This window comes from Juglans regia, chromosome 8, assembly GCF_001411555.2.
Source record: "Juglans regia cultivar Chandler chromosome 8, Walnut 2.0, whole genome shotgun sequence".
Taxonomy (NCBI): domain Eukaryota; kingdom Viridiplantae; phylum Streptophyta; class Magnoliopsida; order Fagales; family Juglandaceae; genus Juglans; species Juglans regia.
Window position 1 is genome coordinate 1,259,214 of NC_049908.1, and position 12,198 is coordinate 1,271,411.

Consider the following 12,198-nt stretch of genomic DNA (forward strand, 5'->3'; position numbering starts at 1 on the left):
AAAATGATGCTGCTCTAATACGATGCTCATATGCTCATATTAAATTAAATAATATACATAGATTAATGTGATTCAACACAAAGAGTATTTTGAGGACACTATGTTTAATGATTTTACAGTCATGAAATTATATGTCGTAAAAATCCAGAAAGAGAGGATCTCAAGAGAGTGGAGAGGGGCTTGTAGAAGTCTATTTTATTGAGATCTTATTATTTCTGTGGAGTTATCCCTTTTAACAGTTGAGTCCTTGTATGTTTTCTTTTCATATCTCAGTCCCACCACTTACTTATGTCAATAATTTTTTTTATATCAACAATTATAATTTTTTTTTGAAATTTTTTTTTTATGTCAATAATTTTTTTTATATAAAAAAAATTATAAATTTAATTTAGTTGGTAGATTTTACAAAGACTACCTTGTAAATTGTAATACTTACCTCTAAAATATATTACTCTCGATCATCATCCTTCTCTTATCATCGTGTCACGATCCTAGTCGTCGATTAAAATGGGGCATCGTAAGTGGAGTGATGAGCAACTGCGTCCGTCGGATTCAACGACGACCTCGTCATGCTCTGATCCTGCGTGATGTTTTCTGTCCACGTCGCAAACCTTCAGTTCTTTCCACTTGGTCGGCTAATACTTTGTCCACGTCACTGACCATCTACCCCTCGAGTACACTTTTTTTTCCTTTATATTTTCACCAGCGGCGTTGCTGGGAAACCAAAAGGCGTCAAACTGAAGTTGATTCCGAGCCGGAGTTGCTCCGTCTCCGAAATCATTGGATAACAGAGCGAGACGCTGAACGAATTGAGAAAATGAGAAGAGCCGCTTCGATCGCTTCATCTTTTTTCTCGTTAGAGTTAGCTCCTCGAACCTTGAAGTCTCGCATCAATGCGGTTCGCCCCTACTCTGATCCGTCCTATATATCTTCTCTTAAGCCTTCAGGTCCGCTTTCTCTCTCTGCACACATCCGCCTATGTAGGTATGTATGTTTCTGTATATATGTGTATATAACATCATAGTATCAGTATGTTGTAAGGTATGTCCACAGAATCTCATATCATGCCTGTTCGATTTATCTCCTTTTTACGTAAAATCTGATACTTTTAAGAGGGATCTCATGAAGAAAAATGGAATTATATGTCTTTGCTGGTTTTGAATTTTCTGCTGCATAATTTTTTTTTTTGTGTCGGGACTTAATTTCTTTCTCTCTCTCTCTCTGGGTAAAATTTTTATTTTCATCTTCACTTCGTCCGTGTCTAATCGAAGTTTTCTGTGATAGAAACTTGAGGTTGAGGGTTGAAAGGAAAAATTTAATTAGAAACGATTCTTCGCACTAATATGCCCACATATTGAACCTATTCAGTATGTATGATTGGTCAAAAATAGATTTTATTAAAAATAGTACTAATTTGAATTTAGAATACGAATGCAACAATATTAATACGTAGATTGGTACGAAAACTTGCTTGTATATAGTAAAACTCGGGTTGAAATCCTGTCCATATGTTATAAATGCGAACATTACAGCGCCGAGACCTGTTTGCTAACTACAGAATGCGGTCTTATCTGGCCAGACTGGCCTTAAAAATGAAAAATTGACTGGATAGAGAAGAAAGAATAATGTTATGGCACATGGAAAATCTGGGTATTTCTGGCGAGAATGAGAGAAATCATTGTATGCCCCACCCAATTGCACCCTGACTTGGTTGAAATAGTTCATGTGGAGACGCCAAAGGCTTTTTAGATTTTTCCCAACTAGAAGTCCCAGACTTACAAAATATGATGTGTCAAACATATCTAACCGTGCCTTATGCATTACAGCAGTCCCTCCCCCCACCCCAATAAGATCGAATAAGAGTTAAAAAAAATAAAGGCAAGGAGTAGGGGTGATAAATGGTCCGGTCGGACCGACCGTTTCGTTCCGAACCGGACCGGACCGAGACTGAGACCGGTTGGTCTTGGTCTACATTTTAGAGGACTGAAAAGTTTCGATCCGGTCCACGGTCCAGAGTTTTTCCGGACCGGACTGGACCGAATGAAAAATAAAAAATATTATATTTTTTATATAATAATTGTACAATTAACAATATAAAATTTTAAATATGTTATTAATATTCTATAAATTAACAATATTTTATATATATCTTCATCTAATTTATTATCATTAATTAACCGTATAAAATATTTTTTTATTGAGTTTGTTACATAATACACACTAATAAGTCATTTAATTTAATTTAGTATTTTAAATAATTTTTTTTTATTAATTATTTAAAAAAAAAAAGAAAAAAAAGTAGGCCAGACCGACCGGTCCGGTCCCTTTGGGTGTTTGGTCCGGTCCGGTCCGGAAAAATGATGGGTCCATCGCCGGACCGGACCGGACCATTTGCACCCCTAGCAAGGAGTTTCTGGTTCGTTGATTCAACTTCAACTTCTTGATGCCATCTTCCTGTTCGTACGTATGAAATCTTCTCTTTCAGGACCACTCACACAGTACAGGAATCAAGTTCAACAAGGGAAGCTACAACATGATCCTTACCAGGAAACGGTTGCTTTGGAATTAGAGAGGTTACTTGGGAGGCTGGACCAGTATGAAAAAGACATGAAGGAATATCATGTATGGTTTGGAATTCTGGCATTTTAATACGTTAGACATCTCAGTTGTCTTGGGAAACCATATGCATTTACACTCTGAATAATTCTGCATCTTCCCTTGGGAATTTACAGGTAAACCTGGCTAATTGGGAGAAGGGCAGGGAGGATGAGCGTCGAAAACTCTTGATGGAGGAAGCTGAGTTGAAGCAGCAGGGAGGCATGTGGGATTCAGTTAACAAGCATCGAAGTAAATTTGTTGAAAGATGGATGTTCAGGTGAGGCACATTACTTGTGTAAATTCCTATCTTGACATGTTTTTAAGTTTGGACTAATTACTACTTCAGTGATTGCTCTTTGCTATGAACTTCACCTTGCACCTAATTGACCAGGCACGTCAGAATGTCTAATGGGGTGTTTGGTAAAACCGTAAACCATACAACTGGGCCAGCCACAATTAGTAGTAGTGGTAGTGGGATATTTTGTCTGTGCGTTATTAAATGTATGCAGTTATTTTTTGATTCATCTCCGTATTTAAGAACTTTCTCTTGACTCAGGAAAAAAACTGAAAATGTAGAATCGGGAGTGGGGAAATGGGTTTCATATCTCAACCGAGAGAAGAAGCTAGATTCTCTTGTTGGTCGCCGTCCAACTGCTCCTCCTGCCCCAAAAGGACTATATGTATATGGCAATGTTGGAACCGGTATTATGCTAAAAAAATTTATTCATCTTTAGAGTCAATACTTTTCTTTAAAGCCAGTACTTGTCGGCAAAAAATGCTTTTGGTTTCTCATTTGACTGCATCTCCCAATGTATTATTCCATCATTCTTCACTGCAAAATATGTTGCTGTGGATATAAGCCTCTTGCCTTCACAGTCATTTCGAGTTTCTCTGTCCATTTAACTGTTTCAAAGTGGTTTACTGAAAATAATACAACTAACTGAAGTTAACTATTGTGGTTTTTGTAGGGAAGACAATGCTTATGGATATGTTTTATAGTGCAACTGATGGAGTTGTTAAACATCGAAGAAGGTATCACTTTCATGAGGTGAGCTTTTGGTTATGTTTTCACAACACCTGGTCCAAGTATGAAGATCATCATTCCTGCATTCTATATGGTCTATTGAAGATATGGCATCTGACTATGGTATTCTTGAACACACACGGAGTAAGTTATGTTTGATTTGTATTTTTTTATGCTCAGGCAATGCTTAAAATTAATGAACATATGCATAAGATATGGAAGAGCCAGGTGGAGGAAAAGTCTTTGCAGTCTAGTGTTTCTAGTTGGATTATGAATCTTCCATTTGATACAAAAGTTAAGGAATGGTTGGCTGCAGAAGAAAGATACAAGCAAGACATACAGATGAAAAATATTCTCCCTGCTGTAGCAGACAAGTTTCTCATTGACCAGCGATCAGATCAAAGAGGAGCTAGCATTCTATGCTTTGATGAAATACAGGTTTGGCATAATATAAATTGAGAGAATTTTCTCTTATTGATATCTTGGTATCACTATTTTGAATTTTCTCTACTGTTATACTTTGCTGTTAGTTTAATCTCTCGGGATTGTAAGTCAAAAGGTCTACTGGGCCTTCATTCCGTGTTCAATGGGGAGACAGGCAATTTATTTATAAAATTTTGAAGTCCACTTTAATCTTGTGTACATTTGATGATGGTAAACTAGTCAAGGGGGCTTTCTCTTTTTTCCCCGTAAGAGAGTAAACAAAATGCCCATTATTTTGTTGTGTGAAATGCATTTGCCCTGCTAGCAATTTTATATGATGCAGTGGATTTTTTTTTTTTTTTTTTCAATATATGCTGGAAGGTGGACATTGAACTAGTTATCTTCATTTTTGAACGATCAAGTTGCATCTCTTTTCCACCCAACTTTCCGTATTCAGATTTTAGCAATTTTTTCACATTCTGTTGATATGAGAATGCTCACAGGGGCAAGTACATGTTGATAAATGAACCAGCTCGATCACTTTTCAGCTCATTATTGACTTAGATTTTTTGCTTTCTATTTCAGACGGTTGATGTATTTGCTATTGTGGCCTTATCTGGAATTATGAGCAGATTGTTGAGCACTGGAACTGTTCTTGTGGCCACCAGTAACCGAGCACCAAATGACTTAAATCAGGTGTGGCTCTAACTTGCATCACTGAAAAAGCTGACCTATTTCCTGCCTTCTCTCCTGGGTAATAACATGCATATATGTTTCTATTTATCTTCGCATATCAGTTTCGGCTGTTTCTGTGTTTTCTTGGTTGAGAAGTGATGAAGGCATTTTAAGTTCAAAATCTTTCGCTAAGATAGCTTCAAATTATGTTATAGAACTTGCTGGACTGTTGTAGACATCACCTCCTACAGTGTGAAGAGTTTCCGGAGTTTCTTTGTTTGTTTTTCACTCTTTTATTTACACTGGAAGGTGTTTAGTCCTAATTTTATTTCCTTTCAACATTTTATTTTTCATGCAGGATGGTATGCAGAGGGAGATATTCCTTAAATTTTTAGCCAAATTGGAAAAGCATTGTGAGATTGTTCTGATAGGAAGTGAGATTGATTATCGCCGTCTTATAGCACAAAGATCTATTGATCAGGTGAGATATTAGGAGTCTTCGTTATTACTATTTTCTTTTCCTGAGCACAAGTATGGAGCCATGACTTGTAATATTCTGGAAGAACAAAAGCAACTAAGAGAGTCTTCAAAGGGAAGAAATTGAGAAAAATAGATACTTCCTTGACTACACAGAACTCTACAATAAAATTAGCAAAATTTTTGAACTTCTTATCAATGCTTTTTCTTGCATACCATAGGTATAGATTGATGCTTGCAATTCCGGCATATCGAAAAAAAATTTTGCAATTCTAAATATAGGACTACTTATGAATAGAGCTTGGTTTTGATGTTTATTGATGAATAAAATTGTGTTTTTAAATTTATCCAAAATCAGGGTCTCCAACAGATTCATCACAAAATTGTTTTTACATTGGTGCTCCAGACTCTCGAGTTTTTTTTTAATCCACAAGTACTTTTCTTATCCATTCTTATCTTCCATTTAGACTATTTCTCTTTCGATTTCTCATTAAAATACCAAAAAAATCTTACCCATCTTAGCCATCTCTCTCGTCAGCAATTGTTGCTTCCTTTTTCATTTCTCATTGGATATATTAGTTGCTAACATTGGCTTTTTTATAGCTGCTCATCTACACAAGTCCATTTGTGAATATGTTGGTTAGCTCTTGTTAATGTACCATTATCATTGTTGTTGCTTTAGTCTGTTAAGATAAATATAAATTGATTAAATCTACATCTTTTCATCAGCTTAAATTTTTGGGATAAGTAGTGATTTCACATTATATTTGAGCAGAAGTCTTGAGTTCAAAGCTTGACTTTACACTTCATTGCATTTAATTAAATATTCCATGTGTTGAGCCCACTCATTCAAGGAGAGTCTGGCCCATATGTGAGAGGGAGTGTTCAGATAAATATATAAATGATTAAATCTACATTTTCTCGTTTGCTTAAGCTTTTGGAATAAGTGGTGATTTCACATAGTCATCATTTTTTTTCATGAATATGTTGCATATGCATCAATAACTCATCATTATATACATTATATACTAGCAACTTATGCCCCAAAAATAAATTTTACATGAACACAATTTGCATATTTGTGTGTGAATATTTTGTTCTGATGGTTGAAATTTGACTTGCATGAACATGCAGGCTCACTACTTCTGGCCCCTAAATAGCATTGCTGTAAATAAGTTTGAGAAAATATGGTGTGAAGTCACCAACCATTTGGGAGGACAAATTTTGACAGATACTATTCCTGTGATGTTTGGCAGGTACTTGTCAGTCTAGTATTATTACTTGGAATTTTTTTTGTTATGCAGTTTAAAGACATGCATGTTTTTTAGATCACAGAACATTGGAGGTTCCTAAATGCTGTGAGGGAGTGGCAAGGTTCACATTTGAGTATCTCTGTGGTCAGCCGGTATTATTCTTTCCCATGTCTGAGCTCTCTTCAGCTTGAGATTTACGTCTTGACCTTGTTAATTGTCTTCAGGTAGGTGCTGCGGATTATATTGCAGTAGCAGAGAATTATCATACCATCTTCATATCTGACATTCCGAATATGAGCATGCGAATCCGTGACAAGGTACTGTTGGTTCTTGTTAGGGTTATTTGTGTTTCTGTGACATGTTCACCTTAATTGATTTTTAACCAGCCAAAAGTTATTAAAAGAAATATTTGCTGTAGACACAGAATAATGTTCGCCCGAGGTATATTGTAAGATGGTGAAATTTCCACGCTTCACATATATTTTTCCTCATTTAAAGAACATTGAGTGTACACTTTACAGGCACGGCGGTTTATCACGCTCATTGATGAGTTATACAATCATCACTGCCGCCTATTTTGTTTAGCAGCTTCTTCAATTGATGAATTATTTCAAGGTACCGAAGAGGGTACACTTTTTGATTTGGAGAGGTGAGCGTTGTTCTTAATATTAATTGAAGGTTTGATTCATTTTCTTTTCTTTTCTTCTTTCATTCTTTTTTTCCTTGCAAAACGAAATGTGATCCAAATTGGCATGCCATCACTAGGAAAGATTATGTTTCTCAATGGACCTTTGAATACTAGAAGAACTAATTCGTTTTCATTGTTTGTAATCCTTATCATTTACAAATGAATTTATAGTGCTGGGCTCAGAAAAGAAAATTCTATAGTGCTTGTGTATTTGGTGGTGTCTGAGGTGTGGTATTATGTGTCTGTGATTCTGAGTTAGTGTATACTATGCTTCCAGTTTCCAGTTTGAAACAGAGATAGAAGGCGGGAAACTTCGCAGAGATGTTTTAGCAGAAGGCAATGTGAGCTCAGGAGGTACCCCGTCCGGTATTATATCAATGCAATCCGGCCAAGAAGAGATGTTTGCTTTTCGCCGAGCAGTAAGTGGTGCTTCCTCCTCCCATTTAAATCTATCTCTGGTAATTATATAAAACATAGGAGCTGCCTGTGTAGGTCTCTCGCTTGATCGAAATGCAGACGTCTTTATATTTGGAGGGAGTCCCTACTCTTCATCCATATTACCGGAGACCACACCAGGAATATGAAAATAACTGCACAAACAGTAGTACCTTTACCTTATAGTCATCAGTCTCTTGCCTTCATCATCCGGATCAGTATCTTTATTTCAACTTAGCTAGGCTGGACTTTCCTATTTTGTCATAAACATATATATATATATATATATATATATATAATAACGAAGGAAAACCCTTTCTATCAAAAGAACAAAAAAAAAAAAGGTCATTAGAATAATGGATAGGATGGTGTAAGAATAATTGTGTCTTGTCATGGCACAAGTGCCCTGTTCTTGGCCCTTGAAGGTAGCTTGCATGGATCATGGATCAGTGAGTCAATCTTTTTGTTCGTTCCAGAGCATCATTCATTGTTTGTGTCATTTTCTTGAGCATGCATTACAAGACGTTGTGAAAGAGATGTCATTCGGTCAAAACGTCACAAATAGATGAAGGGATACGGTGGGGTACGTGGAGGCCAACCCACTTAGATTAGTGGATGACTTGCCTTGCCACTTAATAAATAGTTCGTTCTTTTTTTTTTTTTTTCTAGAATTCCGCTTGCAGTAGTACTTTGTCTGCTATATTTTACCAGAACTCCCTATAAATAAGTAGACATGACTGTATTTATAAGTAGTGCATATTTAAATAAATAAATAAATAAGGTTATAACCGTGTGGGACATACATGAGCATCAATTTCGATTTTGGTTTAAAATAAGTGATAAGTCATGTAATCGACCAGTACACTGTTATGTTTGGACTTCCTGTAAAAAAATAAAATTAAATTCATCTTATTTTATTTTATACATTTAAATATATATTAATTTATTTATATTTAAAAATATTTTAATAAAATTTATAAAATATTATTATTCATAAATCAATTTAGATTATTAGAAATCACTTTCTTATTAACTCTTCTTTTACTTACTCACTCAAACATCTAAAATTATGATACGAAGTAATGTTATATATAATTGTGAAATATATAAATATTGTACAGTTATTTAAAAAAATAAAATTTATTATTAAAAAATTAATTAATTATTATTTTAATTATATATATATATATTTTTTAAAGCGAATGCGTGGACACTGGATACATTCCAGATTTCAAATATCATTTCTACTTGGAGATAGACGTCAGGACGTACAAGAACACGGACTCAAGAGTACTAGCGGCTAGCTATCATTTCGGTCTTGAGTGATGGTGGCGTGCCTTTTAAATATGCACTTCTTTAATCAATTAAATAAAAATAAATTTTAAATATACTAGGGTTCAAAATGAGAGAATAAAACTGGATGACATACTAACATTTTCTTAGAGTCCTGCTCCTCCTGGTAGTGATAATAGAACCATAAGCACATTTTTATTTTTTATTTTTTATTTTTTTATGTTTTTTTATCTATTTTTTAAATATCTTTAAATATTTAAAAAATATACATAAATTTATTAATAATCACTTTTTTAATTATTTTTTTTCAAAATATAAAAAATAAAAAAGGCAATCGGTCAAACTACTGATGATCACACTATGCATTCACATAGCATTTATCTTAAATTAAACCAACTGTTTAATTATCGTACGTACGTACTAGTACTGTTTAATTCTTAGTGGATTATCTGCGCATGCGTGCTTAAAATCGAGTTGACCACTAGTAATATATATATATATATATATATATATATATATATATATATATATATATATATACACGGCAAGAATCACTAATTAATTAGTAAACGTGTACGACTTGTAGCAAGCTAGCACTGATTAATGATCACTTCCACCCAGCAGCTAGCTCTTGCGTTTACTATTTTGTTATGATGATCGTGATTATATAAATAATATATGGAGAAACCCTTAATTTCCATGGAAATTCAGAAGACTAGTACTTAACAAATAATATATATATATATATAGATATATATGATTCAGCAAGAAAATATCTATAAATTATATATCGAATTAACGCCAAACAAATTATATAGGACATGACAAGATTCTCTTGCAACTGATCATATATGATGCTTGCTCGATCGGCTACTGCATATTATATATATATATATATATATATATATATATATATATATATATATGCTGCACTCCCATGATCAATTAATCATGACGATTAAACCCTGCAAATGCAAAACGAAGGAGCTTTAATTGTATATATCAGCATGCACGGTAAATTATCTATCATGTAGTATTATATGGTATATATATTTGTGTATATATCGTGTGATCAAGATGATCTATCTGTAACTAGTAGTAGTACTACTAGTACTGCATGCATCATGGATTCATGATGTAGTTAGTACGTGATGATCAGGATCATCTAGTTAATTAATAAGATGAAAAGATACTAATTAAAAAAGAAAAAAGAAAAAAAGAAATTACGTACTGCATATATTCGACGTTGATTTGGACGTTGGTAAATCTGGAGAGGACCTTAAAGGCTTTAATGGAGAGGGCCATTGTTGCTGGGCATGAGGTGCCACGACAATGATCAACAACCACCACCACTATGTCTTCACCTTTGCAAGGATGGCTCGGTCCACTTATGCACCGTATTCTGTATTTCCTACCGCATGCACCTCCATTGTCCCAAAGCCCCTCTGACACCGCTGCAAAATATCCGTCCGACGGGATTTGATTCTCGTCGCTACCTCTGCATCTCGTTGCTTCATCATCAACCAAATAATATATATTTAAACGCAGATCGAGAGATCTAGATAGATCAAGATTTGCACTTTTTCAGGTTATATATATATATGAATTAAAGTGGATTCATCTTTAATTAGCTAGGTTTAGGATCGAAATTCCAATTAGATGATGATCAGCAGGCCGTCAGAATTGAAAAACTCTTTCTTGTTCCAACTAGAATCATCCTAAATATCTAATTAAATCGATCGTATTATATATATTGAAATAAAGACCGACCGGATCTCATATATCATGAATGTTGAACATTCAAAAACCGTGAAAGCTGGCCAGGTTTTTGAAGATGATCATCATGAATATGTAACATCCGGAAGTTCGGGGACATGATATGATACCACTGGCCGTCCGGAGATCAGAAGGTCTGAATATATATACAGATATATGATTTAGTACTTACGTAGGTATGGAGAAGGATAAGCCTTTACCGTCCCAATATCCGCCAGAGCTCGGAGAATAATAACATCACAGCATAAGCAAACGAGAAGCGATATTTTTATAAAGGATGTCTGCATCTTGTTTTGCTTCACTCTAATTTGTTCCCGAGTATTCATTTCTTTGTTCGCATCCTTATTTATACTCAGGAAATTAATGACACCAAAAAAATAAAGAAAAAAAAAGGGCAGCCGATAAATTTTCTCTTATATTTTTGGCGGTATATTGGATTTATTTCAGTACTCTTTGACCCAAAATATTAGAAGCGTGCGTTTTTGCTGAGATTATCTATTCTGGACCTACCTGGCACATGCAACAACTGCATTGACTGAGTCAAATATTTTGATTTATTTATTTATTTATTTTGAGATGTTTGAACGAACGAGCTATAGGTGGTGGTGCGGATAGCTGTATATCACCGGCCCATTATTTCAAGTTGAGCTTTGCTACACAACCTCCACAACACTCCACATTCTACATTTTTTTAAATTTTTTAAATTTTTTAAATTTTTAATATTTTTTTAAAATTTTTTTTTGAGTTTATTCTTTTTAAATTATTTATTCATTATTTATATAATAAATATTTAATAAAAGAAAAAAATAATAAAAATTAAAAATAATGTGGAGTGTGGAGGTTGAGTAGATTTTTTATTTCAAGTTTGGTGTAATAAATTTTAGTACAGATTAAAGTTAAAAAATTAAATAAAATATTATTAAAATATATTTTTTAATATTATTTTTATTTTAAAATTTTAAAAAATTAAATTATTTATTTTATTTTATATTAAAAATTAAAAAAATTATAATGATTAAATAAGATGAGATGTTTTCTGATGTAAAGTTAATTGATTTTTTTGATGGAGATGATGATCAATTAAAGTGCTGAGTGGAGGAATGTCAATGTCTTCCAAAAGTTGGGCTCGGACCTAAACTGCACGTGCTAAACGTGTTAGTTGTGTGTGTGTGTTTTTTTTTTTTTTAATATAAATGTGTAAAGTGTTGTGAATATAGTTATCAGTTAATAATATTTTTCTCTTCCATAGATATAATAGATTCCAAATCGTGTGATCTCTTTATTTACTCTTAAAAAACAAATTTTAAGGGAAATGGAAAGTATTTAATCGTTCTTAATTGTCTTATTTTATTTTATTTTTATTTTTATTTTCCTTTGCAAGTATCCATGATGCTGTCATGATCAGACTCGAAAGGATCGAAATAAATCAATGTTGTCAATATCTTTGTATAGAGGTAGAATTAATTAATGGTATAAATTAAGTAACAATATCTGCAAACTTAAATGTTATTAATCATTAAATGTTATTGTGATCTACGTTTGCTAATTTGTAGCT

The 12,198-nt window shown here is 33.7% G+C and overlaps 2 protein-coding genes across 2 annotated transcripts; one reads left to right on the forward strand and one right to left on the reverse strand.

Moving 5' to 3' along the window:
• The first annotated feature begins 711 nt into the window (after positions 1 to 711).
• LOC108985157 (putative ATPase N2B) lies at positions 712 to 8,041 on the forward strand. The gene is made up of 14 exons (XM_018957343.2): positions 712 to 947; positions 2,486 to 2,622; positions 2,733 to 2,875; positions 3,155 to 3,300; positions 3,567 to 3,646; positions 3,803 to 4,060; positions 4,631 to 4,741; positions 5,079 to 5,201; positions 6,332 to 6,453; positions 6,533 to 6,602; positions 6,675 to 6,767; positions 6,972 to 7,099; positions 7,416 to 7,557; positions 7,631 to 8,041. Exons 1-14 carry the CDS (start codon positions 818 to 820, stop codon positions 7,757 to 7,759), a joined length of 1,812 nt encoding a protein of 603 aa, XP_018812888.1. The 5' UTR covers positions 712 to 817; the 3' UTR covers positions 7,760 to 8,041.
• A 1,728-nt stretch (positions 8,042 to 9,769) lies between these two features.
• Positions 9,770 to 10,977, reverse strand: LOC118349302 (EG45-like domain containing protein). Its single transcript, XM_035693506.1, has 3 exons — positions 10,815 to 10,977; positions 10,098 to 10,377; positions 9,770 to 9,831 (listed from the first exon to the last, which is right to left on the reverse strand). Exons 1-3 carry the CDS (start codon positions 10,966 to 10,968, stop codon positions 9,825 to 9,827), a joined length of 441 nt encoding a protein of 146 aa, XP_035549399.1. The 5' UTR covers positions 10,969 to 10,977; the 3' UTR covers positions 9,770 to 9,824.
• Positions 10,978 to 12,198: the final 1,221 nt, after the last annotated feature.